At 40.5% G+C, this 23,746-nt stretch overlaps 1 protein-coding gene across 1 annotated transcript; it reads right to left on the reverse strand.

Moving 5' to 3' along the window:
• Window positions 1-368: 368 nt before the first annotated feature.
• LOC133770486 (uncharacterized) lies at window positions 369-7,996 on the reverse strand. The gene is made up of 4 exons (XM_062206591.1): window positions 7,948-7,996; window positions 7,336-7,790; window positions 974-1,082; window positions 369-751 (listed from the first exon to the last, which is right to left on the reverse strand). Exons 1-4 carry the CDS (start codon window positions 7,994-7,996, stop codon window positions 369-371), a joined length of 996 nt encoding a protein of 331 aa, XP_062062575.1.
• Window positions 7,997-23,746: the final 15,750 nt, after the last annotated feature.

Consider the following 23,746-nt stretch of genomic DNA (forward strand, 5'->3'; position numbering starts at 1 on the left):
CTTTCTTCTTCTTTTTCTTCTCCTCCTGCTCCTCCTTTTCCTCTTCCTCCTTCTTCTTCTCCTTTTCCTCCTCCACTACTTCCTCCTCCTTCTCCCTGTCACTCCCTGTCTTTCAAATAAATCAATAACTACTTTTTTAAAATTCTTGTGAAGAAAGTTTTCATTCCACATTAAAGAACACCACACATGTTCTGTGTGATCTATTTTAAGTAAAATATTCAAGACATTGCATTAGAAGGAAGTTGCTCTGACACTTGTTTCCAAATGAGATAGGAGAATGTTTTACTTATAATGAAGTCTTCTGATCTAGTCTACAGATTAAGCCACCACAGCCATTTCCTTCTTGTCTGGGATTGCAGGTGTGCATCTCAGCTGGGCTCCTGTGCCAGGGTCCCTTCTCTTATGCTGCACTGGGGTTTTTGTTCAGCTTCTACTATCACTTCAAACACTGTGAGTTCCGAGAGAGCACAGAGATATTTTGATGAATCACCCAGCTGTAAGGCTGAGATGGTGAGGCTGACGGATTTAGCTTCTTTCTGCAAGTTGATAGAATAGCGATCTTTCTTTGCATTCTGGACGGTAGAACCCTGACGAATAAGAAAAATTATCTCTCCACTGGAAAGTTGCTTGTACCAAAAAATATAGTATGAGCTCCAACTTATTTCATACTGACAGTGCAAGGTGGCTGTTGACCCCTCTGACAGGAATATGTCTTGCTCGACTTGAGCAACTTTCTGGGCCACACTGGATCCTGTGGGGACAATCAGAAAACAGAGCTGATTCTCTGATGCTGCAAATAAAATACTGTAAGAATTAGACCATTTTAGCACCCCAGGACAAACCAAACTGATGGCACAGTATTCTCCCTTTTATCTGAACCCCCAAGCCTCCTCAAGGTCCTGTGAAGTCCCACACGGCTGTGTGCAGTCCTCTCACCCTTAACATTCTCGTCCACATTTGGAACCGTGCATACCAGAGCAGATGAAAACCAGGAACACCCAGGGCAGGTTGCAGAATGGCATCTGGGCTGTGTGCCCCCGCACAAGCATATTTTGTTCAGCCTCTGACTCAGGGTTCAGTGTCTGAGAATTTAGCACCCTGTATATATAGTTCTTAGGTTCTGATGTTACTCCGCCAAACAGGAAATTGTGTTTCATAGGTTCGTAGATGATATGATCTCTGCACATGTGAGAAAAGTCTGGCTCTTCCTAAGGCTTTTCTTTGTCTACTTGCTTTTCCCTGGTAGTTAAGTTAAGCAGAATCTAGAAAATGGGCTTAGGAAACAAAATGAGTATTGAGGATTGGAGCTGAGAGGAACTAAAGATTGAATTAGTTAACATATTTATATTTTCTGTAGAGTAATTCTGGAGATCCATTTAAATTTATTATGGGCTCTGATTCTGTTTGTAATTTATTTACTGTGAAAATAGCTGTAGATATTCCATTTAATTTCATTGTTTTAATAGATGAAGTAATATAAAGCAACCAAAAGACAGACAACTAGAAAAGGAATTCTAGATGCTTCCTAACTTCTGAAGACATTACATCCCTATAAATCATTGTAAATTGAAAACACAGTGAGTCAGACATGCATTTAACATATTTAACCTACCATCCATCTTGGCTTAGCTTAGCCTTCCTTAAATGTGCTTAGAACACATACCTTAGCCTACAACTGGGAAAAGTTATCTAACACAAAGCTATTTTGTAAAAGTATTGCTTGTGATTTACTGTCACAATCAAGAGGCTAAAAAGAGTTGTGGCTCACTGGAATTTCTTGAAAAAAAAAAAACAGGTAAAAATTCAAAACTTGAAGTACAGTTTCTACTGAATTACTATCACTTTTGTGTTTTGTAAAGTCTACAGATCATTAAGTTGAACCACTCTAAGTTAGAGGCCTTGTACAGACAACCTTTCTAGAACAGTTCAGTTCTTTGTAGCTGGTTGACATAACAGATCAATGAGTGGTGCAGGAAAGAGAGTTTTTAATTACTTGAAATATCTACTCTTCTTTTCCATTCACCTCTGAGTCCTGACAGGCAGCCAATGCCATGGTCTGCAATTCTTTGTATTGAAGTGAATAGAGACCATGAATAATACCCTGGGGAGCAGCTTGACAGCAGGATTTTCCTCTTGGTAAATAGCCCTGCTCTGCATTCCTGAAAGGTCGCACAGCCACAGGGTCCCTCAGTTCTATGCAGCTTTTGCTTCTGAAAAGTGGGTTTTTGGTGGGTCAAGTTTGCGTGTACTATGACACTCTAGTTGGGAGCTTTGTCCCACCCTAAACTTTGTTTTGTCTTTTCTTGTTCTTAAATTGACAAATGATTATATCAGTAAAGAACAAGCATAAAACTTAATATTGTAGCAAATATATAGGGTCTTCAAAAAGTTCACGGAAAAACTATGAATGGATTTCAGTTTTTTTGCACCAAAATTAAACTGACTTTTAGTTCTATTTTTCAAGAACTTTTTGAAGTACCCTCTTACTAGAAGGAAATTGATAATTTAAGATTTCCAAGTTTATTAAGTCAATCTGTGATAAAAAATCTGAGGGTCCTATCTGAAACAAAATTATGAGGAGTTATGGCTCTGATTGCAATATTCATTCATATTTTAACCTGACCCTAGAGTGAAACATGCTGGAGAGTCTTTGACTTCCCTACAGGAGATGAATCAGAAATCACCACCACCCCTCCTCCCTACTCACTCACCAGACTGTGGGAACTGGTAGCCTCACAACAGCAAAGTGTCTGTTCAGTCAAATTGAGATCAAAAAAGGTCTCTGAACCCTGTAGCATCGTTAGTTGTGTGCTGGACTGTTGATGGTAGCAGCAGTAACGTCCTATTATTTATAATGTAATTCTGTGCTTAATTGTTTTAGACGTCCTAGGAAGGGAGAATTCGTGAGTCTTCTACATTCAGATGTTCAGTCATGCTGTTGCCATGAGTACACGTGTACTTGGTGTACATAGTCTTATAGTAATCGGGAAGATAAAATCTCTCTTCAAATGTTGTTTTATTAGTGAGAACAGCAACACTATTAATAGGATGAATATTGTCCAAAATAAAGGATTTCCCTCCATGGATATTAAATAAGGATTCTTTTCCTTTTTATGCTGCAAATTGATCTGGTAAAGGAGTTTATGTTAAATGACTGAATTCCTCCAGATTTATTTTGTTGGACTGCTCCATAAAGAAATTCAAATGGCAAATTGTCCTCAAAGTTGCCCTAGCCCCTTGACAGAAATCCTAAATTCACATACCATTTGGAGCCGCAGAATCAGAATTGAGGTTTCAGATCTTCCCATTTCTCTCTCCCACTTACATCCTTGACTACGGTTCTCCTTTGATGTTGACTATGAACTCCAGTACAGACTTTGCATTCTATTTTATTACTCAGTGTTACAGACCAATGAAACTACTCTAATTAGACAGAAATATTATTCCAAATTTCCTCTCTACCCTTTCAAACTACTAGAAAAGGAGGTAAAACAAACTTTGACAGCAGGGCGGAGTTCATTTGCTGACATCTTGTAGAATCTTCCATTGCTAAGAACCAATCAATGTGACTCTGTTCTATTTTCTAATTTTGAGCATTGAGAAAGTGTATGTTGTGAACTGACGAAGAAAGCCTCTGGGTTGTTTATGGCAGGTTGAATAGTCTTTAGTTCATAAAAAATTAAATATAGCTTCCTGCTAATGTAGACCCTTGGGAGCAGAAGCTATGACTCCAGTAGTTGGGGTCCTGTCACCCACATAGGAAACATGGATTATGTTCCTGGTTCCCAGCTTTGATCCTCCAGCTGTTGTGGGGATTTGGGGAGTGAACCACATATGAGAGCACACTGTCTCTTTCTCTCAAGTAAGTGATTTTTTTAAAGTGAGTATTAAAAAATTCCTCATGTCCCAACTACATAATTCCCAACCCCCAACCCATGATTATAACAATTGTTTTACTTTATTTCATCATGGAATAATTTGCTATTTTAGAATTTTACACAAATGGAATGAAAAAGTATGTATCCTTTTGTGTCTGACAGTTTTGCTAGATATTGTGTAATTGGTTTGTTTTTAGGTGTACCAGAGGCTCAATAGATTTTATTATTACTTAGCATATCATTGGATGTATTAGAAGACTTCAAAACATTCATTGAAAAATGGAATGAAAAGATAAATATAAAAACACAAACTATATTTCTCAACATAAGCTGCATCAAATTTCACACACTTTTTTCTTTTTTCTTTTTTTTTTTTATAAGCAATGATACCAGCCATTTAGTCCATCCCTTAAAAAACCATGGAAATTTAACCATATCAGTTCAATCGCTTACAGATTATTCACTGAAGAAAAATAAATTTCCCTCTAACAATCTTTAAGATTAGGGAGCAAAAAGCAGCATGGAGCCAGATCAGGACTGGAAAGTGGATGTCTAGTGATTTTCCATAAAAGTTACAAAATGGTCTTTGTTTGATTAGCGAAATGAGCAAGACCATTGTCATGGTGAAGAAGGACTCTGGTACATTTTTCTTGGGAGGTTTTCCACTAAAATTTTGGTCAAGCAGAATCTGTCATTCTTTGGTCTTGTGGGAAGTCAAGCAAAATGCTGTGAGCATCTCAGAAAATTATCATCATGACCTTTACTCTTGACTGGTTCACTTCATTTTTTCAGACTGATTTATTAATTTGAAAGAGTAACAGAGAGAAGGAGAGAGGGAGAGGGAGGGAGGGAGGGAGGGAAGAGAGAGAGAGAAAGGAGAGAATCTTCCTTCCACTGCTTCACTCCCCAGATGGCAGCAACGGCCAGGGCTGGGCCAAGACAAAGCCAAGAGCCAGGAACTTTTTCTAGGTCCCCTGATGTGGGAGACCATCTTCCACTGCTTTTCACAGACCATTAGCAGGAAACTGGATAAGAAGAGAAGCAGACAGGACATGAACTGCCACCCATATGGGATGCCAGAGTCACGGGCTGCAGCTTTACCTGCTACGCCACAAAGCTGGCCCTGATTGATCTGATACTTTTGCTTTGGCTATACCACATTCACATCTTGGTAGCCAGCCATTGCATTGATTGTGCTGTCCTCAGGATCCTATTGGTAAAGCCTGGTTTAATCTCCTGCTACAGTTCTTCAACAGAATGCTTCAGGATATTGTTTAACATTTCCACTGAAATCTTTGTAGTTGTCTGCTGCAGATTTGCTCACAACAGCTTTGACATTCACTGAGCAAAAAATTTGCTCAGCTTTAATTTCTCAGTCAGAACTGTGTAAGCCAAATACATTGAGCTGTCTATGATGTTATCTGTTGTTTCTTCTGTAAATGGTTGGGCCTCTCCTAATAAGGCATGTACAAGATTTATTTTTTTCCTCACAAATTGATGCGGATGGTCTGTTGCTACAGGCTTCATCTTCTAAATTTTCTCATCCCTTTTTGAAATGAGTTGTCCATTTGTAAACAACTTATTTCTTTGGCAGCATGATTCTCCTAAATTTTTCATAAAGCACTATTGATTTCTTCATTTTTCCATCCAAATTTCGCCTTAAATTTGATATTTGGTCTTGCTTCAATTTTAGCAGAATGTTGCTATGATAGGAGCTCTTTTCGAATGAATGTCTTAGCCTTCTTGCTTCAAATTAGATCCTTTTCAGACATGTTCTAGCCACATAAAATAAGTTTATTTTGGTGCACAACATTTTGAAGTCCATGCATAGCTACTTTTCATATATTTTTCATGAATATTTTGAAGACTCCTCAGATATAGCATAATGTATTTAAGTTTTTATCTATAAATATATCCTCTAGCTTATTGCTTTTATGATTAATCTGCTATAAATATTTGTGTAAAGGTTGTTTTGTCAACACAGGTTTGCATTTCACCTAGGTAAATGCCTAGAAGAGGGATTATCAGATAGTGGTAGATGTTTGTTTACTTTGATGAGTATCTGACAAAGTGGTTGTCCAGTTCACATTCCAAACACCAATGTGTAAGAATACAGTTGTTCCACCTGCTTACTTTTTACTTTGAAATAGTTTAGACTCACATAGAATTTGCAAAAACAGCTCGAGTTCCTTGGCACACTTCACCTAGCTTTCTTTGAGAGAACATTTTATCATCATAGTTATATATATATTACCAAAATCATGAAATTGACACTGCTACAGTGCTATTTACTAAATGAGGGAATTTATTCTGATTTATTAACTTTTTGAATGCATTGTTTTCTTTTTTGATGTATAATTCTCTGAGATTCGGTTACATGTATAGGTTTGTGTAGCACCACTACAATTATGATAAATAACTGTTTCATCACCCTAAAGAAACTCCCTACGTACACCTTCCCTGCCAGAATACCTTGCAATGACTGGTTTCCCCCCAGCCTTTTGATTTCTCCATTTTGAGAATGTTACATAAGTGGAGTCGTGCATTATATAGCCTTCAAGGTTAACATTTTTCACTCTGCATAGTGTCCTAGAATTTCACCCAAGTTGTTGTGTGTATCAGTAGTCTATGCTCTTCTGTTGTTCAGTACTATTCCATTGTAAGAATGTACCACAGTATTTTTTTTTGAAAGATTTATTTATTTATTTGAAAGAGTTAAACAGAGAGAGAGGAGAGACAGAGAGAAAGAGAGAGAGAGAGAGAGAGAGAGGTCTTCCATCTGCTGGTTCACTCCCCAATTGGCTACAATGGCCGGAGCTGAGCCAATCCAAAGCCAGGAGCCAAGTACAGGACTTGGGCCATCCTATACTGCTCTCCTAGGCCATAGCAGAGAGCTGGATCAGAAGTGGAGCAGCCAGGACTCGAACTAGCGCCCATACAGGATGCCAGCACTGCAGGCAGTGGCTTTACCCACTACACCACAGTGCTGGCCTCCCAGAGTTTATTTATCTGTTCACCCAAAGAAGCAAACAATTTTTGAGGTCTATCATGTGTTACCTATATAATGATCTCACCCTATTTATTTCTATGTAGCATTCCATTTTAGGAATATATCCCAATTTGTTTTTCTATTCATCAGTTAATGAACAGTTGGGTTGTTTCCAGTTTGAGGCTATTTTGGATGTAAATTCTATAAACAAAAGCCCTTGTGTGGATATGCTTCTCTTCTCCTGGATATACACCCGGGAGTGGAATTCTAATAAACTGCCTAACGACTTTCTGGGGTGATCATACCAATTTGCTTTGTAAGAGCAGTGTATAAAAGTCACTCGTTGTCCTAACTAGTTAGATGCCTAGGGCAGTTTTTGGTACTTTAACTGTTATGAAAGGTTCTTGCAGGTTGATCCTACATTAACCTAACTTTCTTTTATTTACTTTAATAATCACACTTTCATACCTTGACACTAGTGTTTATGCATTTATTTGATTGTGTGGAAGTGAACTCTACACTTCTGCTAGTATAAGCCCCCAGAGCAGAGTTTGGCTGACGCCTTGGTGGCGGGTTTGGGTAGAGGCTGCAGGTGCCTGGGGAGCACTGTGTGCTTGCTGCGCAGAAGTAGGTGGCTGAGTCTGCAGGCTGTGAAGGCTTTATACGTAAGGAGATCTGATTGTCACCTTTGCTGAAAACAGCTGTGAATCTTCCATTTTCCTTTTTAGTCTCAACAGAGCGTATGGCAACCAAGAGTACAGGGCCTTCCCCAGGGTACTGCCGGTACCAGGGGAAGTAGTCGAATAAAGTATTCTCATAGGTACAGTTCAGAACCGAAGTCTCTCCTTCCTGAAATATCAGAGATGGGGTACTTTGTTTCACTTGCTGCTGGTTATTTTTCTCCTGTTGGCCATTCACCCCTGCTTAGAGAAACAAAAACAGGTCATTAGATTCTCCCAATTTATATTTCCCTCTTAAAATTTCAAACTGCATGAATTTATCTACACCCCAATTTTCTCATTATTCACCCCCTCCCCAATTAATGACAAATCCCGGGTTTTCTCCTCCACAGCTTACAGCCTTGTAGAAGCCATAGAATTAACAATGATGCTCCCAGGATCTTGCCCATTCCTCCTGTCAGCAGCTCTCAGGAGATGCAGCCTTCCCAGCCAGCGGAAGCTGCGGCTCCAGATGCACACCCACTTTCATTCTTGCAACAGGCTCCGCCCTTCACACATGCTTTCACTTCGAACCAATTCTGTCAAAGTAAGCACTTCCCCATTTTGTTGAAATTGTCGAAAATAGATTGACTAGGACAAAATATCCCCTCTTTACATATGGATAGGGATCATTTTATAATTCCTCTCTCTCAGCCACCCTTCTCCCTTTCCCCCACACCTCTGAAAATACTAAAAACTGTACACTAGAAAAACTGAGCATGTCAGTAGACACTGCCGATTTTATGATGGTGAAGACAGGGAATCCTTGAAACTACAAGAATGGCATCTAAAGGGGTGTTGCATTTATATCACAAAACGTTTTAAGGACACATAATGGGAATACTCTCTTATTATAAACTAAGGTCATGGGTTAGAAAATAGAGAATTTGTGGTCCCTTTGTCCTCAGGAAATTTCAAATGTATTACAGTCTTCCAGATTTGTCCATATTTTACATTACCCTAAGAATTACTAGAAAATAATTAAATCAATTCGATTGTCTGTATATTACTTATAAAAATATAGATTAGGTAAATTAAAAATTTCTAAGAATGAAATTCAATCTGACCATTGTGGACATTTTGATGAGTGAACCAGTGAAAAGGATATCTTTCTCTTTCTCTCCCTCTCTCGCTCTCTCTCTCTGTGTCTCTGTGTGTGTGTGTGCTTGTCTTTGCCTCTTGAATGAACAAATATTTTAAAGAAAATCTACTGAAGAGACCATGTGCCTAGACTATGTATCAAAGGAAATTTGGAAAATCTGCTCTGGGCCGAGTCAGAGAAGACTTTTGAGGGTGGAGATGCTTAGACTGTGCCTTAGGACATGAGTAGCTTTTCCAGTAAAAAGAATGGTGTGGTTAAAGTAGGGGTGTGTAGAAGTGAAAACATAAATGTGTAGTACAGAAGGCAATGTGCTTTTGAAAATCACGTTTCAGTCAAAGTATTTCCTTGCAAAGTCTTTATCTTTCAATCTTGTTAAGCTAGAATAAACACAAATAATATTATTTTAGGAAGATGGATGGATAAACACATATATGTATTTATTGAGTAGGAGATAATAATTTACTGGATATTTATAAGTTCATCTCTTGCAAAATGGCTGCTTGATGAATATGTGTTCATGAGGCAAGTTTCAGTCCTCTTGGAAGAAGCATGCCCCTTTGTGGTCATACAGAGAGATCACCTACAGCTTCTTAAGTCTGTGGTCAGTCACTCCTGCACCAGTGAGAGCACTGAAATAAGTGGCGGAGTCTTTCTCATGGGGGTGATCATTTCTCCAGATAGAAGGAGATTTTGCCCTGGTCGAGGTCAGCTGTGAAACTTCTTTGCTCTCTACTGATGTGTCCTGGGTGGGTTTGGAGGAAGTGGTTGAGATCAGAGCCTCAGCAGCTTTAAGATGATAGTTCTTAAACTCTTCTGTAAACTCAAAACAATATCACCCACAATTCTGCAGGCTTTTTTTCTGTAGAAATTGATGAACTTATTCTAAAATCTACATGAAAATGCAAAAGACCTAGGATACCAAATCAATTTTAAAAAATCAGAGTACCCGCAACCTTATTTTAAGACTTATGGAAAGAACAGTAATCAAAACAATGTGATCCTAGTGAATAATAAGGGTTAAAATAAGAAACAAAACAGACTTTACAGAAATAAACTCACACATACACATTCAGTTAATTTTCTAGAAAGATGCAAAAATGACTCAGAGGAGTAAAACTGAAATATAAAACCTAAAACTGTCAAGCTGCTAGAAGGAAACACAGAGGAAAACCTTTCCAAATTTGAGATAAATAAAATTTTTTCAGAGCAGAAAAAACATGAAACATAAAACAATTGATAAATTGGGTTTCATAAAATTAATGCAGAGTGAAATCTTTTAACCGTTAAGTCAGTAAATCTAACTTCTCTGCTTGAAACTCTGCAACAGCTTTTGTTTCACTTATGAGAAAAATCAAATTCCTAACAAATGCCTAAAGCCTCCACACACTCTGGCCCCCTGTTACCTCTCTAATCATATCCCCTCCTACCTACTCCCTTAATCACCCCATTCTAACTATGCAAGCTACATGATTATTACTCTTTCATGCTAGGAACACCTACCTGAGGAGCTTCGCTTTGCTGGTCCCACTGTCTGCAATGGTTTCCCTGCCGATGGCTCATGTACTTTGCTGCCTCATCTCTCCCTGGTAGTGTCCTACACTGTTGCCTCTTCAGTGTGGTCCTGTCTCTTCCTCCTGTATAAAACTGCAAACCCTGGTGTCTGAGGACAGCCTGGGCTCATGGTACCGCACAAAGCTGGGGGAAAGAAGGTAGTGTGGACAACGATCAATTGACTCCGTGACAGCGCCCATGTTCCACTGATCCTAGAAACATCACTGTATCCCTGAGCAGGTGGGGATAAATTATTTATCACCAATAGAGACTTAGAAATTGGGGAAGATGGAGCAGTAGGTCCCAGCATCGGTTTTCATAAAAGTAATAAAAACAAAAGAAATACACTCCAGACATTTCCTCCAACAATTAGCTAAATCCTTAGTAATCCCTTGAGGATTTAAATTGAAAATTTGAAGATGGGTAAGAAAAATCTACATTAAAAGTTTTGGATCTCTGGCACAGGGACATTTTTCAGTTTTCTATGACAATATATACATATATAAATAAAACTTTGGCTGCTGTGTTAATATTTAGTTAGAACAGAAAGTTAACTTTTGTGTCCAATCCATACCTGGATTTATGTTTAAGATTTTTATTTTGAAGTATTCCAAAATATCCATTAAACTTAAGATGAGTATAGTTTCAAAATAGTTTTCTCATTTCACAATAAATTAAAATCTAATTATTTTTTACCTGATAACTCAACTGCACCATCAATAACAAAAGCTTTCCTTTAAAAAGGATAGTTTTATTATTCAGAGAATGCAGAATAACTCTTCCTTTTAAATTTGGTGTCCACTTTGATGTTCTAAACCTAAGAAAAGTAGTTACCTAATTAGTATTAAATTTGCATAATATACCTCAAACTAATCACTTTAATTTTATTAAGAGACCATTCTGTTAAGTAAGTGGTTTTTTGGTAACAAAAATACCTGTGTAGGTGATAAAACATGTCTTTAAGACAAAATATAGTAACCTCACAATCCCACAAAAACTAAACATCAAGTGTATAATGGGGTAAAAAAAGAAAAATCAAAAGTAAAACCGACAGAGATTTTGGAAACCATATATACATGTATAATGGATGTATGTATATATATGTACACCTTAAATCATATATTATATATACACACACATAGATCTGGAGCAGAGCAGAAATGCAGCCACCCAGTGCAAGTACAAAGATCGAAACGAACAAAAGAGGTCCAATTAGAAAATGAAATACTTGGAATGATTTTGCTAATCTGGAGCAAAAAACAATTCTGAGTTATTTTTCTAAATAAAACCTAATACAATTGAATTTTAAATGGGGCTACCTGTCAGGTGTTGCCATTGTCACACTAAAAATGCAGAGTATCAGCAGAAATTCTTACAGTTGCTAGCATTTTGTTTAAAGTCAAAGATCTACTCATGATAAGTATGCTCCTCTGTGCCCAATAAATGATGGTAAGATAGGATTCCTCTGTGATTTTCAGCCAGGGGTTAGTTCTTAGAGAAAAGCAAATGCTTGGAGGGAAAAATAGTGTGTGTATACTCTACATATGTATATGTATATATGCCTGCATATATGTACATGTAAGTATATATGTATGTATTCCATGCATGCGTATAATGTATATGCATGTGTATATTCATTGATACTTACAGAGAGAGTCTTTCTGTGCTATAATGCTGATAATAGTAAGTGAAATTATATTATTTGTAAGAAAATTTGAAATTCCCCTTTATAAGCACATCTTTCCTATATATATAAAGTTAAATACAATGATGCTTGGGAGATTGTTTGGAGAATGGTTCCTACAATTAGAAAGAAGAATTGCTGGCCAAAAATAGTTTTCTTTTTTGTTTTAACTTTTATTTAATGAATATAAATTTCCAAAGTACAGCTTATGGATTACAATGGCTTCCCCCCCTCAATAACTTCCCTTCCACCCGCAACCCTCCCCTTTCCCGCTCCTTCTCCCCTCCCATTCACATTGAGATTCATTTTCAATTCTCTTTATATACAGAAGATGAGTTTAGTATATATCACATAGAAACACAAGGTGAAAAATACTGTTTGAGTACTAGTTATAGCATTAAATCACAATGTACAGCACATTAAGGACAGAGACCCTACATGAGGAGTAAGTGCACAGTGACTCCTGTTGACTTAACAAATTGACACTCTAGTTTATGGCATCAGTAATCTCCCTAGGCTCCAGTCATGAGTTGCCAAGCCTTTTGAGTTCACTGACTCTTATCATATTTAGACAAGGTCATAGTCAAAGTGGAAGTTCTCTCCTCCCTTCAGAGAAAGATACCTCCTTCTTTGATGACCTGTTCTTTCCACTGGGATCTCACTCGAGGAGCTCTTTCATTTAAGTCACTATCAATTAGGGAAATGCAAATCAAAACCACAATGAGGTTTCACCTCACCCTGGTTAGAATGGCTCACATTCAGAAATCCACCAACAACAGATGCTGGTGAGGAAGTGGGGAAAAGGGGACACTAACCCACTGTTGGTGGGAATGCAAACTGGTAAAGCCACTATGGAAGTCAGTCTGGAGATTCCTCAGAAACCTGAATATAACCCTACCATTCAACCCAGCCATCCCACTCCTTGGAATTTACCCAAAGGAAATTAAATTGGCAAACAAAAAAGCTGTCTGCACCTTAATGTTTATTGTAGCTCAATTCACAATAGCTAAGACCTGGAACCAACCTAATGCCCATCAACAGTAGACTGGATAAAGAAATTATGGGATATGTACTCTATAGAATACTATACAGCAGTTTTCTATTTTTGAGTGATAAATGTGTTCTTCAAGGTAATTTATATTAAAATATGCAATCTCTTTTTGGGGGTCTCTAGTATCATCTAGTATATATATATATGTACGTGTGTGTATATATATATCATTAGATAAAGGTATAATTAATCACCTAAAATATTACACTAGAAGCACTGAGCATATTATAGGACATTGGAAGAAATATTTCTACTATAGAGATTTTTTTGGAAAATACCTATTTCTGATGCAATGAAGATTCTTATTACTCTATGGGACACAATTATCCTAAATGTAATACACAACTGCTTTGAAAAATCTGGCTTTGGATTCACTCACTTCACAGATGTACAGAGCAATAAACATCACAAGTCTGATTGCAATGAACTGCGAAGGTAAATTTATTTTCCCATAACCATAAATGTTGATGATCTTATAAGTTCTGATACCACGCCAAATACTTCTTCTGATGCTGAGTTTCAAACAAGAACAGACATCCTGGCTGTTAGATTGCTTTGAGTTAGGAGAAAAGTAGCAAGAAAAATTGTCCAAGGCCAATTCCCCACCAGAATATGCTTGCTGACCGATATGAAAGGATGAGACCACTGCTCAGTATCTGAAATGAAAAGAGAAGCTGTGTTTATTGTTCATAATAGTAAGGGAGAACCATGCAAGTCAGGCACAATCTCAATGAGATCAACTTAGAAGGATGGGTTTGGGGGAAGCATAGAATTCAGGAGAATCACAGAGATGCAATGATTTGATTTGTAAATGATTTCAGACAATGAGGATCACCCAGACAGGAGTGGGCACGAGGCTGAGGCTGTTGTTGACAGGTTGCCATTCAAGGCCAAATTGGCTGGATCAAGTCCTGCCCTAATTGGCTGACTTTCGGAAGTCAAGGACTGACACTGATTGGCTAAGGCATGTTCACTGGGATGAGCTGTTTCTTTTATCTGGAGGGTTTTGAGTCTTTTATTGGAAATTCTTGATATAAATAAGCAAAGAGCCATCCACAGGTGAGTATTCTATCACCTGCAGCTGCCAACTTGGCCCTGATTCTGCACAGGAGTTTTAGAGAAGTCTTAACAAGTTCAGCCCATTTCATTTTTAGATAACATCACAGAATTTCTCTAGTAAATGCCTTTATAATTTTAGTAATAGTGTTTGATATGCCTTGTTCACATTGAATAGACATAAAGCTAACTCTGGTGACTAATTACTGGGTCTATGGGACATCTTGTCTTTTCCAAAGTTGGAGGAGCCGGCGCTGTGGCACAGCAGGTTAACATCCTGGCCTGAAGTGCTGGCATCCCATATGGATGCTGGTTCAAGACCTGGCTGCCCCACTTCTGATCCAGCTCTCTGCTATGGCCTGGGAAATCCGTGGAAGATGGCCCAAGTCCTTAGGCCCCTGCACCCATGTAAGAGACCCAGAAGAAGCTCCTGGCTCCTGGCTTCAGATTGGCACAGCTCCGGCTGTTGTGGCCATCTGGGGAGTGAACCAGTGGATGGAAGACCTCTCTCTCTCTCTCTCTCTCTCTCTCTCTCTCTGCCCCTCCTCTCTCTGTGTAGCTCTGATTTTTAAATAAATAAATAAAATCTTTTAAAAGAAAGTTGGAAACACTTTTACTGTTAGTTTTCCTCCTCTCCCATACACACCCTGCTGGTCCCAGGTTAGTCAGATCTTCAGGAGAGACATTCAAAGATTGTCCAGATCTTTCCTGCTATTGTTGACTGTTTTTAATTTTTTTTTTTTTTTTACAGTTTTTGGTCTGTTGAGATCTTATTTTGTTTGGCCATTGGTCAGTATGAGTTTATCAGGTTTTTGTCTTTGAATTAATTGTTGAATAAATTGTTGAGACAGTAACTACACAAAAATTTTTTAAAAGATTTTACTTATTTATTTGAGAGGTAGAGTTACAGAGAGAGAGACAGAGAGAGAGAGAGGTCTTCCGTCCACTGGTTCACTCCACAAATGGCCGCAACAGCCAGAGCTGCACCGATCCGAAGCCAGCAGCCAGGAGCTTCCTCCTGGTCTCCCACACAGGTGCAGGGACCCAAGGACTTGGGCCATCCTCCACTGCTTTCCCAGGCCATAGCAGAGAGCTGGATCAGAAGTTGCCTTATTCATTATCTCTACTTTTCCAGAGCAGGGGAACTTGGTCAGGCTGGATCTAATCTCTCCACCTTGTGGACCTCAAGGGCCACCATGATGAAACAGAGAAGGAATGCACTGTCATCGATCTAGGGACAAGCTGTGGCATGTGACATCAGAGACCTGGAGCTCTTGCCATACCAGCACCCTTTTCTTTGAAATGCCTCTGTAAGTCCCCAGACATCCTCATACAGCAGAACAGTAGTCATTAAGACCTGGAAGTTTGCCATACTCTCATCTGATGCCAGATTAAATTGTTGTCTTCCCTTCAACTCAAAACCTTTTCCTCATTATTTTGATTCACACTGGGGATAGAGACCAAGCTTTCAGTAACAATGGGAAGGTACTGCTAAGCCATTATTAGTTAACTCCTAGAGATAGCAAACAATTTGCCAGGGAGCACATCTTTCATATGCAAACCAACTAATAGGGAACCAGTACCCCAACCACCTCTTTATTAGGCTGTTAGTATGCTTACTATATAACCCTATAACACATTTATAGAATGTATAACAGCATAACAAAATGTTCACAGAAAGTGCAAGTAAAAGATAAGTTTGTTTTTGGGCAAATTCGTGGAGTTTTGAAATCCATGAATACATGATTTTTCAAATAATTCATGGAAAATGCATACTATGAAAAATATCTGCATGGATTTCAAAATTGTTTTGCACCAAAATAAATTTACATTTTAATTTAATCTTTCCACAAATGTTTTGAAGTTCTGTCATGCAGTATAATTTGATAGTATACAGTATAGTTTGATAGTACAGAATTATACTATTAACAGTATATAAATTATACTATTAACAGTATATAAATATATAACTATTAATATTAACTATTAAACTTTAAAACCAAAAAAAGTTACTAGAGATAAAAATAAACACTATATAATAATAAAAAGTCTATTCAGCAAGAATATATGTGTTGGGAGCCAGCACTGTGGCTCAGTAGGTTAATTCTCCGCCTGCGGCACCAGCATCCCATATGGGTGCTGGTTCTAGTCCCAGTTACTTCACTTCTGGTCCAGCTCTCTGCTATGGCCTGGGAAAGCAGTGGAGGATGGCCCAAGTCCTTGGGTCCCTGCACCTGTGTGGGAAACTGGGAGGAGGCTCCTGGCTCCTGGCTTCGGATCAGCGCAGCTCTGGCCGTTGCGGCCATTTGGGGAATGAATCAGCAGACGGAAGACCTTTCTCTCTGTCTCTCCCTCTCACTGTCTGTAACTCTACCTCTCAAATAAAAAAAAATCTTTTTTTTTTTTTAAAAAAAGTATATGTGTTATAAAAATATTTGCATTCACCCCAAAATACATGAAGGAAAAACTAACTGAACTGGGGCCAGCACTGTGGTGTAGTAAGCTAAGCCTCCACTTAGGGCGCTGGCATCCCGAATGGGCCCCTGTTTGTGTCCCAGCTGCTCTTCTGATCCAGCTCTCTGCTATGGCCTGGGAAAGCAGTGGAAGATGGCCCAAGTTCTTAGGCCCCTGAACCAGTGTAAGAGACCCAGAAGAAGCTCTTGGCTTCTGGCTTTGGATAAGCCCAGCTCCAGCTGTTGTGGCCATTTGCGGAGTGAACCAGTGGATGGAAGATCTCTCTCTGTCTCTCCCTCTCTCTGTCTATAATTTTACCTCTCAAATAAATAAATAAATCTTAAAAAAAAAAAAGCTAAAACTAACTGAACTGGGGGGATAACAGATAATTCAGCAATCTAGTTAGAGACTTTAGTACCTCACTTTCAACAGCAGATAGGACAATTAGGCAGAACATCAATGAGCAAAGAGAGTCGAACAGCACTATAACTCATAGACCTAACTGATACCCATCCAACAGCAGAATCCACATTGGGCTTAAGCATGTGAAGAACATTCACCGGAACAGATCAGTAGGTCCTACAGCAAACCTCCAGAACTTGAATGGAATTTAGCTGCCTGGAACACAGCATGTAACAGTTTTTCCCCAGGTCTATTTAATAGCCTATGAGCATTCAGGGCAGTTTTTCTTTTCTCTGCTGCACTAGTCAGATGAGACACAGTGTTTCCCCTTGCCTCTGAACACGTTGTGGTGGGACAGGTCTGAATGTATCCGAGATACTCAGCTAAACTGAATCACTGTCTAATAACATCATCATTGGACTATTGTTCTCTTCTCATTTTCTTCCTTTTATTTTTGCAAATTGTAGGTTAAATATTTCTTTTGACCCTGCCCTTTTATCACCTACTTGCTAGTTTCAACATTATATATTTATATTTATATTTATATTTCAGGAGAACATGCAGATTTTTAAAATATTTATTTGAAAGGCAAAGTGACAGTGAGAGAGGGACATACAGACACAGACGCGGAGAAACATGGGGTATGGCGGGTGTCTTAGACCATTGGTTCACTCCCTGAAAGCCTGCAGTGCCCGGCAGTGGGCCAGGAGGATGCCAGGATCCAGGAACTCCATCCAGGTCTCCCACATGGGTGGCAGGGACTCAGCCACTTGAGCCATCATCTGCTGTCTTCCCAGGTGCATTAGCAGGAAACCAGATCCACAGCAGAGTAGCCAGGACTCCAAGCTGTGGCTTAACCTGTGCCACAAAGCCATCCCCAAGGAGTTGTAGACTGAGAAATGAGGACCAAAGACTCAATACTGTGGGGGCCAAAAAGCATCTGGGGTTAGAGCCGTCCCAGTGTCGGTCAGGAATACGGGGTGTACAAAGGCTGCTGGAGGCCGAGGGAGGGCCTGCGGTTGTGTAATTCTGCGCTTGCCTGGGGAACACTGTGGCTGGCAGCAGAGATAAATGGCTGGGTCTGCGTCTGGGAGGAGGAAATGTACAATGAGCTGCAGCGTTCCTGAGCAGCTGTGGTGGGGCTCCGTCTTCCACGCTGCTTCCTGCCCGAGGGAACGTAAATCAGGCTGAGAGGCGTCCTCCAGGATTTTGGCGAAACCATTGCACAGTGCTCACAGAAGTAGAGAAATTACACTGCGGCGTGGAACTGGCTCCCTCTTGGGGACTCAGGGCTGGAGGACTCTGCTCCACCTGGACCCCTGCACACCTGATCAAAAACAGAGGTAACAGTATCAGGTGCTGGTCCCCAAACACCTAAAAAACCTAGAAAATGAGGAGGGCATAGTCTGCGAGACCTGGGAGCTCCACCGCTTCCCTCCCCTCCACAGCACTGCACCTGCTATCACCCCCTCCAGTTCCCTGGATTGGGGACAACCCAACTCACAGCAAGTCAGGGCGCACAAAGCCCCAGCGGTGCGCCCGACAGCTTCTTCATGACGCTCTGCGTGGTTGCATGAGATAGAGATTTAACCACACCCAGGGACGGTGGGTGTCGGGACTTGTTCTGGAACTGCTCCTCCTACCAGCCAACTTCGCCCCCACAAGCCCCGCGCAGGCCCAGGCACTACTGAGCCCCTTGGCCGCCCCCTGACAGGGAGCCCCTCCCGCCAGCCTAAGCCTGGCAGAGAATGGGGTCAGAGTGGTGGAGCGAGAGGGGAAAGACAGGCCACAGTTGTAGGCACTGAGGGACGTTTTCTAACCCCCCCGGATCTGGGAAGGAGTGTGAGGTGGTGTGAGAGGGAAGGGGAAGACCCTCCTCCGAAGGAAACCTTGCATGGGTGGATGGGTGCGGGTGTCGCCGGAAAAAGATCCACATCGAGAAAAGATCCACGTTTCTAAAACACAACAGAGACGTGCTCTGACCAGAGGGTCTGCAGGGAGCCGAGAATTCATTTATGTGCACAGATTAATTTATGTCATCTGTTTTGTACTGAATGCATTCCCGTGGTTGCAATATATGGAGTCTGTGGGTTGGAACTCTGCTGAAGCAGCCACGATTTGTGGCGAATATTGTTCCAAGAGACGACCCTGTTCAGACTGTTAACTGTGAGGAGAAAAACAGCATCGACCTACACGTCGTGGCTACGTATTACTTTGGTCGAGCCGTACATTTTGGTTTTGTGATTCTTGGCCCGTGAAAACTTCCCATGGCCTAGGAGTGTGGTTCCGTGCGGTCAGTCTGTCGTTTGGAACTTGCAATTCCTCTGTCTTCCTGGGTCCTGCAGTTTCCCTTCTCACAGGTTTCTGTTTCGCGTTCCTCTCCTTTTGTTTTTTACTTTCTCCCTCCCTATTCCCCCCTTTTCTTTTTAACTCCCCCCCCTTTATTTTCTAGCCCCTGGAAAGGGACAGAAGGAATATTAAACAATATTAAATGGCTTTGAAATAATTTTGAAATTTGAAATGAAGTTCAGATTTTTCTTTAGCATATAAAAATCTTAGGCAATAAAAATTTAAAATCAGAAATATCTGCTTTATATTCTTGGATTTCTCCATCTTACTTTTTACTTTATGTGATTTTCTATTTCACCCAGGAATCTTATATAAGAGTTACAGATAAAGATGAAAAATAGACAAAAATTATGATGACTGTGTGTATGCATTACAGGGACAAGTAGAAACTTTCTGTTTCAGACGAGCTGCAGGTGGTTTGTGTGCAGCTCCTCCCGAAGGCCCCGGGGCTGTGGCAGTGATAGCACAGAGGTACTCCGCAGCGTCGCTCCAGTGGGCAGAGGGTTTCCTCAGCTGGAAGGACTTTTCATTCTGCCTCAATTCAGCCTCAAAACCTTTAATGCCTGAAAACCGCTCATTCCCCAGCGTACTCTTCAGGAGAAACTGGAGGCCTTGGCTGGGGGACCGCATGTACCAGAACAGGTAGGGTGGCAGCGCAGATGAGTACTTGCACCTCAGCTCCAGAGGGGCTCCTACGGCAACAGCGAGGTGGCCGTCGGGCTGGGTCACAGCCTGGGCTCTGGCTCCTCCTGCAACAGGAATGCTGTGTCACTGTCACTGAACTCAGCTGATAGGAAAAGTCTCCATCCAGAGTTAAAGCAGACAGTGTCCCATTGGCGGAGAGTAAATTGGAAGGGTACTCACTCAGGAACAGGAGCACTCCCGGCATCCAGATGCATACCAAGGTCATGGCCAAGCACTGAGGAAGCAACATGTTCCTTACTGAGACATCCCCCGCCCCCAACAACTACAAGCTGATGCCTTGAACCCAGGTTGCGATGAGATCAAGGAAGAATGACAGGGTTAGGTTTCTTCTTCTTAGGGACTGTTAGAAAGAGGTGCTCTCTTGACACAGCTGCCTGCTTCTGGCATCTGAGATTCCTTTTAAGTCACAGTCTTTTTTTTTTTCTTTTTTTCAGATTTATTTATTTGGAAGGCAGAGTTATACAGAGAGGCAGAGGCAGAGATTCTGGTTCACTCCCCAGATGGCCGCAACAGCCAGAGCTTTCTCTGGGTCTCCCACATGGGTGCAGGGACCCCAAGGACTTGGGCCATGATTACTGCTATCCCAGGCCATAGCAGAGAGCGGGATCAGAAGTGGAGCAGCGGAGACTTGAACCAGTGCCTTTATGGGATGCCGGCACTGCAGACGAGTGGGGGGTGGTGGTGAGGGAGGGGCTTACCCGCTATGCCACAGCACCGGCCCCTAAGTCACGGTCTTAAAAAAAATGTCAGAACACCTCCTACAGCAATAGGGAGGGGAGTTTTTTCTGAGCCTTTTACAAAACTTCCCAACTTAGGCAAGAGCGCCCCCTAGAGGCCAATTTTGGTGAACTTTCCACATTGTCCTCCCCATCCAGAGTTGAATTTGGAAGCTTTATGATCTCATGCAGAGAAAGGTTTATGTTTTGTAGGCACTGAAACTTATAAAATTGGGCGCTTCAAAAGAAAACACAAGATAATGAACTGAAGATGGGTATAAGGGAGTAATTTTTTATTTTATTTTAGAATGAGAAAAATCACAATAAATTGGAATTTTCGAAAACCAAATACTACAAAATCATACAATTCAGAAAATTACTTTTACTTATTGCCTTCAGGAGTTAAAAAGTAATTTTGCCGGCGCCGCGGCTCACTAGGCTAATCCTCCGCCTTGCGGCGCCGGCACACCGGGTTCTAGTCCCGGTCGGGGCGCCGGTTCTGTCCCGGCTGCCCCTCTTCCAGGCCAGCTCTCTGCTGTGGCCAGGGAGTGCAGTGGAGGATGGCCCAAGTGCTTGGGTCCTGCACCCCATGGGAGACCAGGATAGGCACTTGGCTCCTGCCATCGGATCAGTGCGGTGCGCCGGCCACAGCGCGCCAGCCGCGGCGGCCATTGGAGGGTGAACCAACGGCAAAGGAAGACCTTTCTCTCTGTCTCTCTCTCTCACTGTCCACTCTGCCTGTCAAAAAATTAAAAAAAAAAAAAAAGTAATTTTGGTTTCAAAATTATTTGGCTCCATATTTCTTAATAGACTATTTCTATTACCACATTTGTAATACATATAATAGAAAAGAAAAGATACTGCAGTCTTTGCTACCATCTTTGTCTACCAAGTGCTTTATATTCATAATGATATTCATTGTGATAATGTCATGTAAAATATAAGGAATGTAGTCAAGTTCGGGGAAATGTTTACCAGGTTAGTTTGTGCTAGAACACTTCATTGCATTTCCAGTTTTCTTATGCTGTAACAAGTGCTGATGATATTCACCATTAGCCAGCTTATTAGGTCTATGTTAGTTTGCTGTTGCTGTGTAAAAATTACCACAGAGTTAGCAGCTTCAAAAACACCCATTTATTATCTTATTGTTTCTGTAGGCCCAACAGCTGGGCACAGCTAAGCTGGATCTCAAAGTCTGTGATCAAGGAGTCAGCTAAGGCTTTGGTCTCGTTTGCAGCTTGAGGGGCTTCTTTCAAGCTCATGCGGTGGCTGGCAGGATTGATTTCCTTACAGCTGCATAAATCATGGCAGCTTGCTTTCTCTAGGAGACCGTCTAATTGCAGGAAAGCATAAGCTCGCTCTCTCTCTCTTTTTTAAAGATTTATTTTATGTATTTGAAAGGCAGAGTGACCCATGGAGAAACAGAGAGAGAAAGAAATCTTCCATTTTCTGGTTCATTCCTTCGAAAGGCTGAAATAGCCACGGCTGGATCAAGCTGAAACTAGCAGCCAGGAACTCCATCTGGGTCTCCCACACAGGTGGTAGGAGTCCAGGTACTTGAATCATCTGTCATTGCTTTCCCAGGTGCATTAACTGAGAGCTGAATCACAAGCTAAGCAGTCAGGACCTGAACCGCCAGCCCCATATGAGACACCAGATTTAGAGACAGTGGCTTAACCTGCTGTGACACACCAGCCACTAAGCTCTCTTTTAGATAGCTCATCTGATTAGATAAGACCCGCCAAGAATAATCTCCCTTTTGATGAACTCAAAATCAAATTAGTGAGCTTAATTATATCTGCAAAATCACTTTATCTTTGTCATCCAATATAGCCTAATCACAAGAATGGCAACCGTCATATTCTAGGTCCTGTCAACACTCATGGGAAGGAAATTATGCAAGGTGTATATCAGGAGGCATATATTTTGTATATAATCTTAGAATTTTGAGTTATATCACCATTGCATGGGTATACTGTAAGGGTTACATTATCTCCATAAAAGTAAACATTTTGTGACCAGTTAAAAGGAAGTTAATAAAAACCTTAAAAATATGATTAGGCAAGATCGTTTCATGCCAAAGGAAAACATAAGCAACAGTAAGGAATCCAGGTTAGCTAGAGTGCAGTGAACAGGCATGGCAGCAGTGGGCAATGAAACTAGGAAAGTATATTGAATCCAGTTAAGAAGTTGGGGTATAGTTTACATATTGGACAGTGGCTGACAATAGAACATCATGCCTTTGAGTTAAGGAACTGAGAACTTAATAAATCAATACCAAAGGCAAAATTGTATAATATGAAATGTTTACTATCCGTGACAAACAAGGCCTGTATGACCTTGCTAACTAGCACCTATATGATGAAGTGACTGGGTCACGTAAATGAACCCAACTAAATCCCAACTAAATGCATCCGTAAATAAAATTTAACTTACCCAGAAACCAAATGTGCTTATAGCCACTTTGCCACCACCTAACAAAAGTAGAAATGTATTAGAAGGGAATCTGGAGTGGAAAATCAAGTCTCAAGTGTTTATGGATAAAATATCTTATTTTTTGAAAAACATGCATACTATATGACAATGCGACTGTACTGCTAGTTCCCTTCCCAGGGCCTTGATAGAGACCTGTTCATGTAAGGGACCCTGAAACTTAAGCTTCCCTAATTTCACATTAAATTGTTCTCTAATCACAAGTAAAGTGTTTCAGAATTATTCATCAGCTATATGCTTCATACATAATATCTTAAGATAATATCTATCACACTACCAATTTTGTTATTCTTCATTTTATGTATAAGAAAAATCTTTCTTTAGTTATATTAAGTTAAATTATGCGAGATCACAGTGCTCTTCAATGACATAGCATGCGTTAGAACCCAAGTCTCTAACAGTTCAATCTTATCATCTCTAGTCTACTTGGGCTGCTTAAATGGTAATTGAAACCACTTGAGTGGATAAAATTTCACAAGCTCAGAGTTCAGACTGAACAGAGAAAAAAGCCTACAGCAGTAGGAATGCTAACAGTGGGAATGATCAAAAAAGTGTAGCACAAAAAAGATTCTACAAAGGATCTTATATTTAAAATCT

This window comes from Lepus europaeus, chromosome 11, assembly GCF_033115175.1.
Source record: "Lepus europaeus isolate LE1 chromosome 11, mLepTim1.pri, whole genome shotgun sequence".
In the NCBI taxonomy this organism is placed as follows: Eukaryota; Metazoa; Chordata; class Mammalia; order Lagomorpha; family Leporidae; genus Lepus; species Lepus europaeus.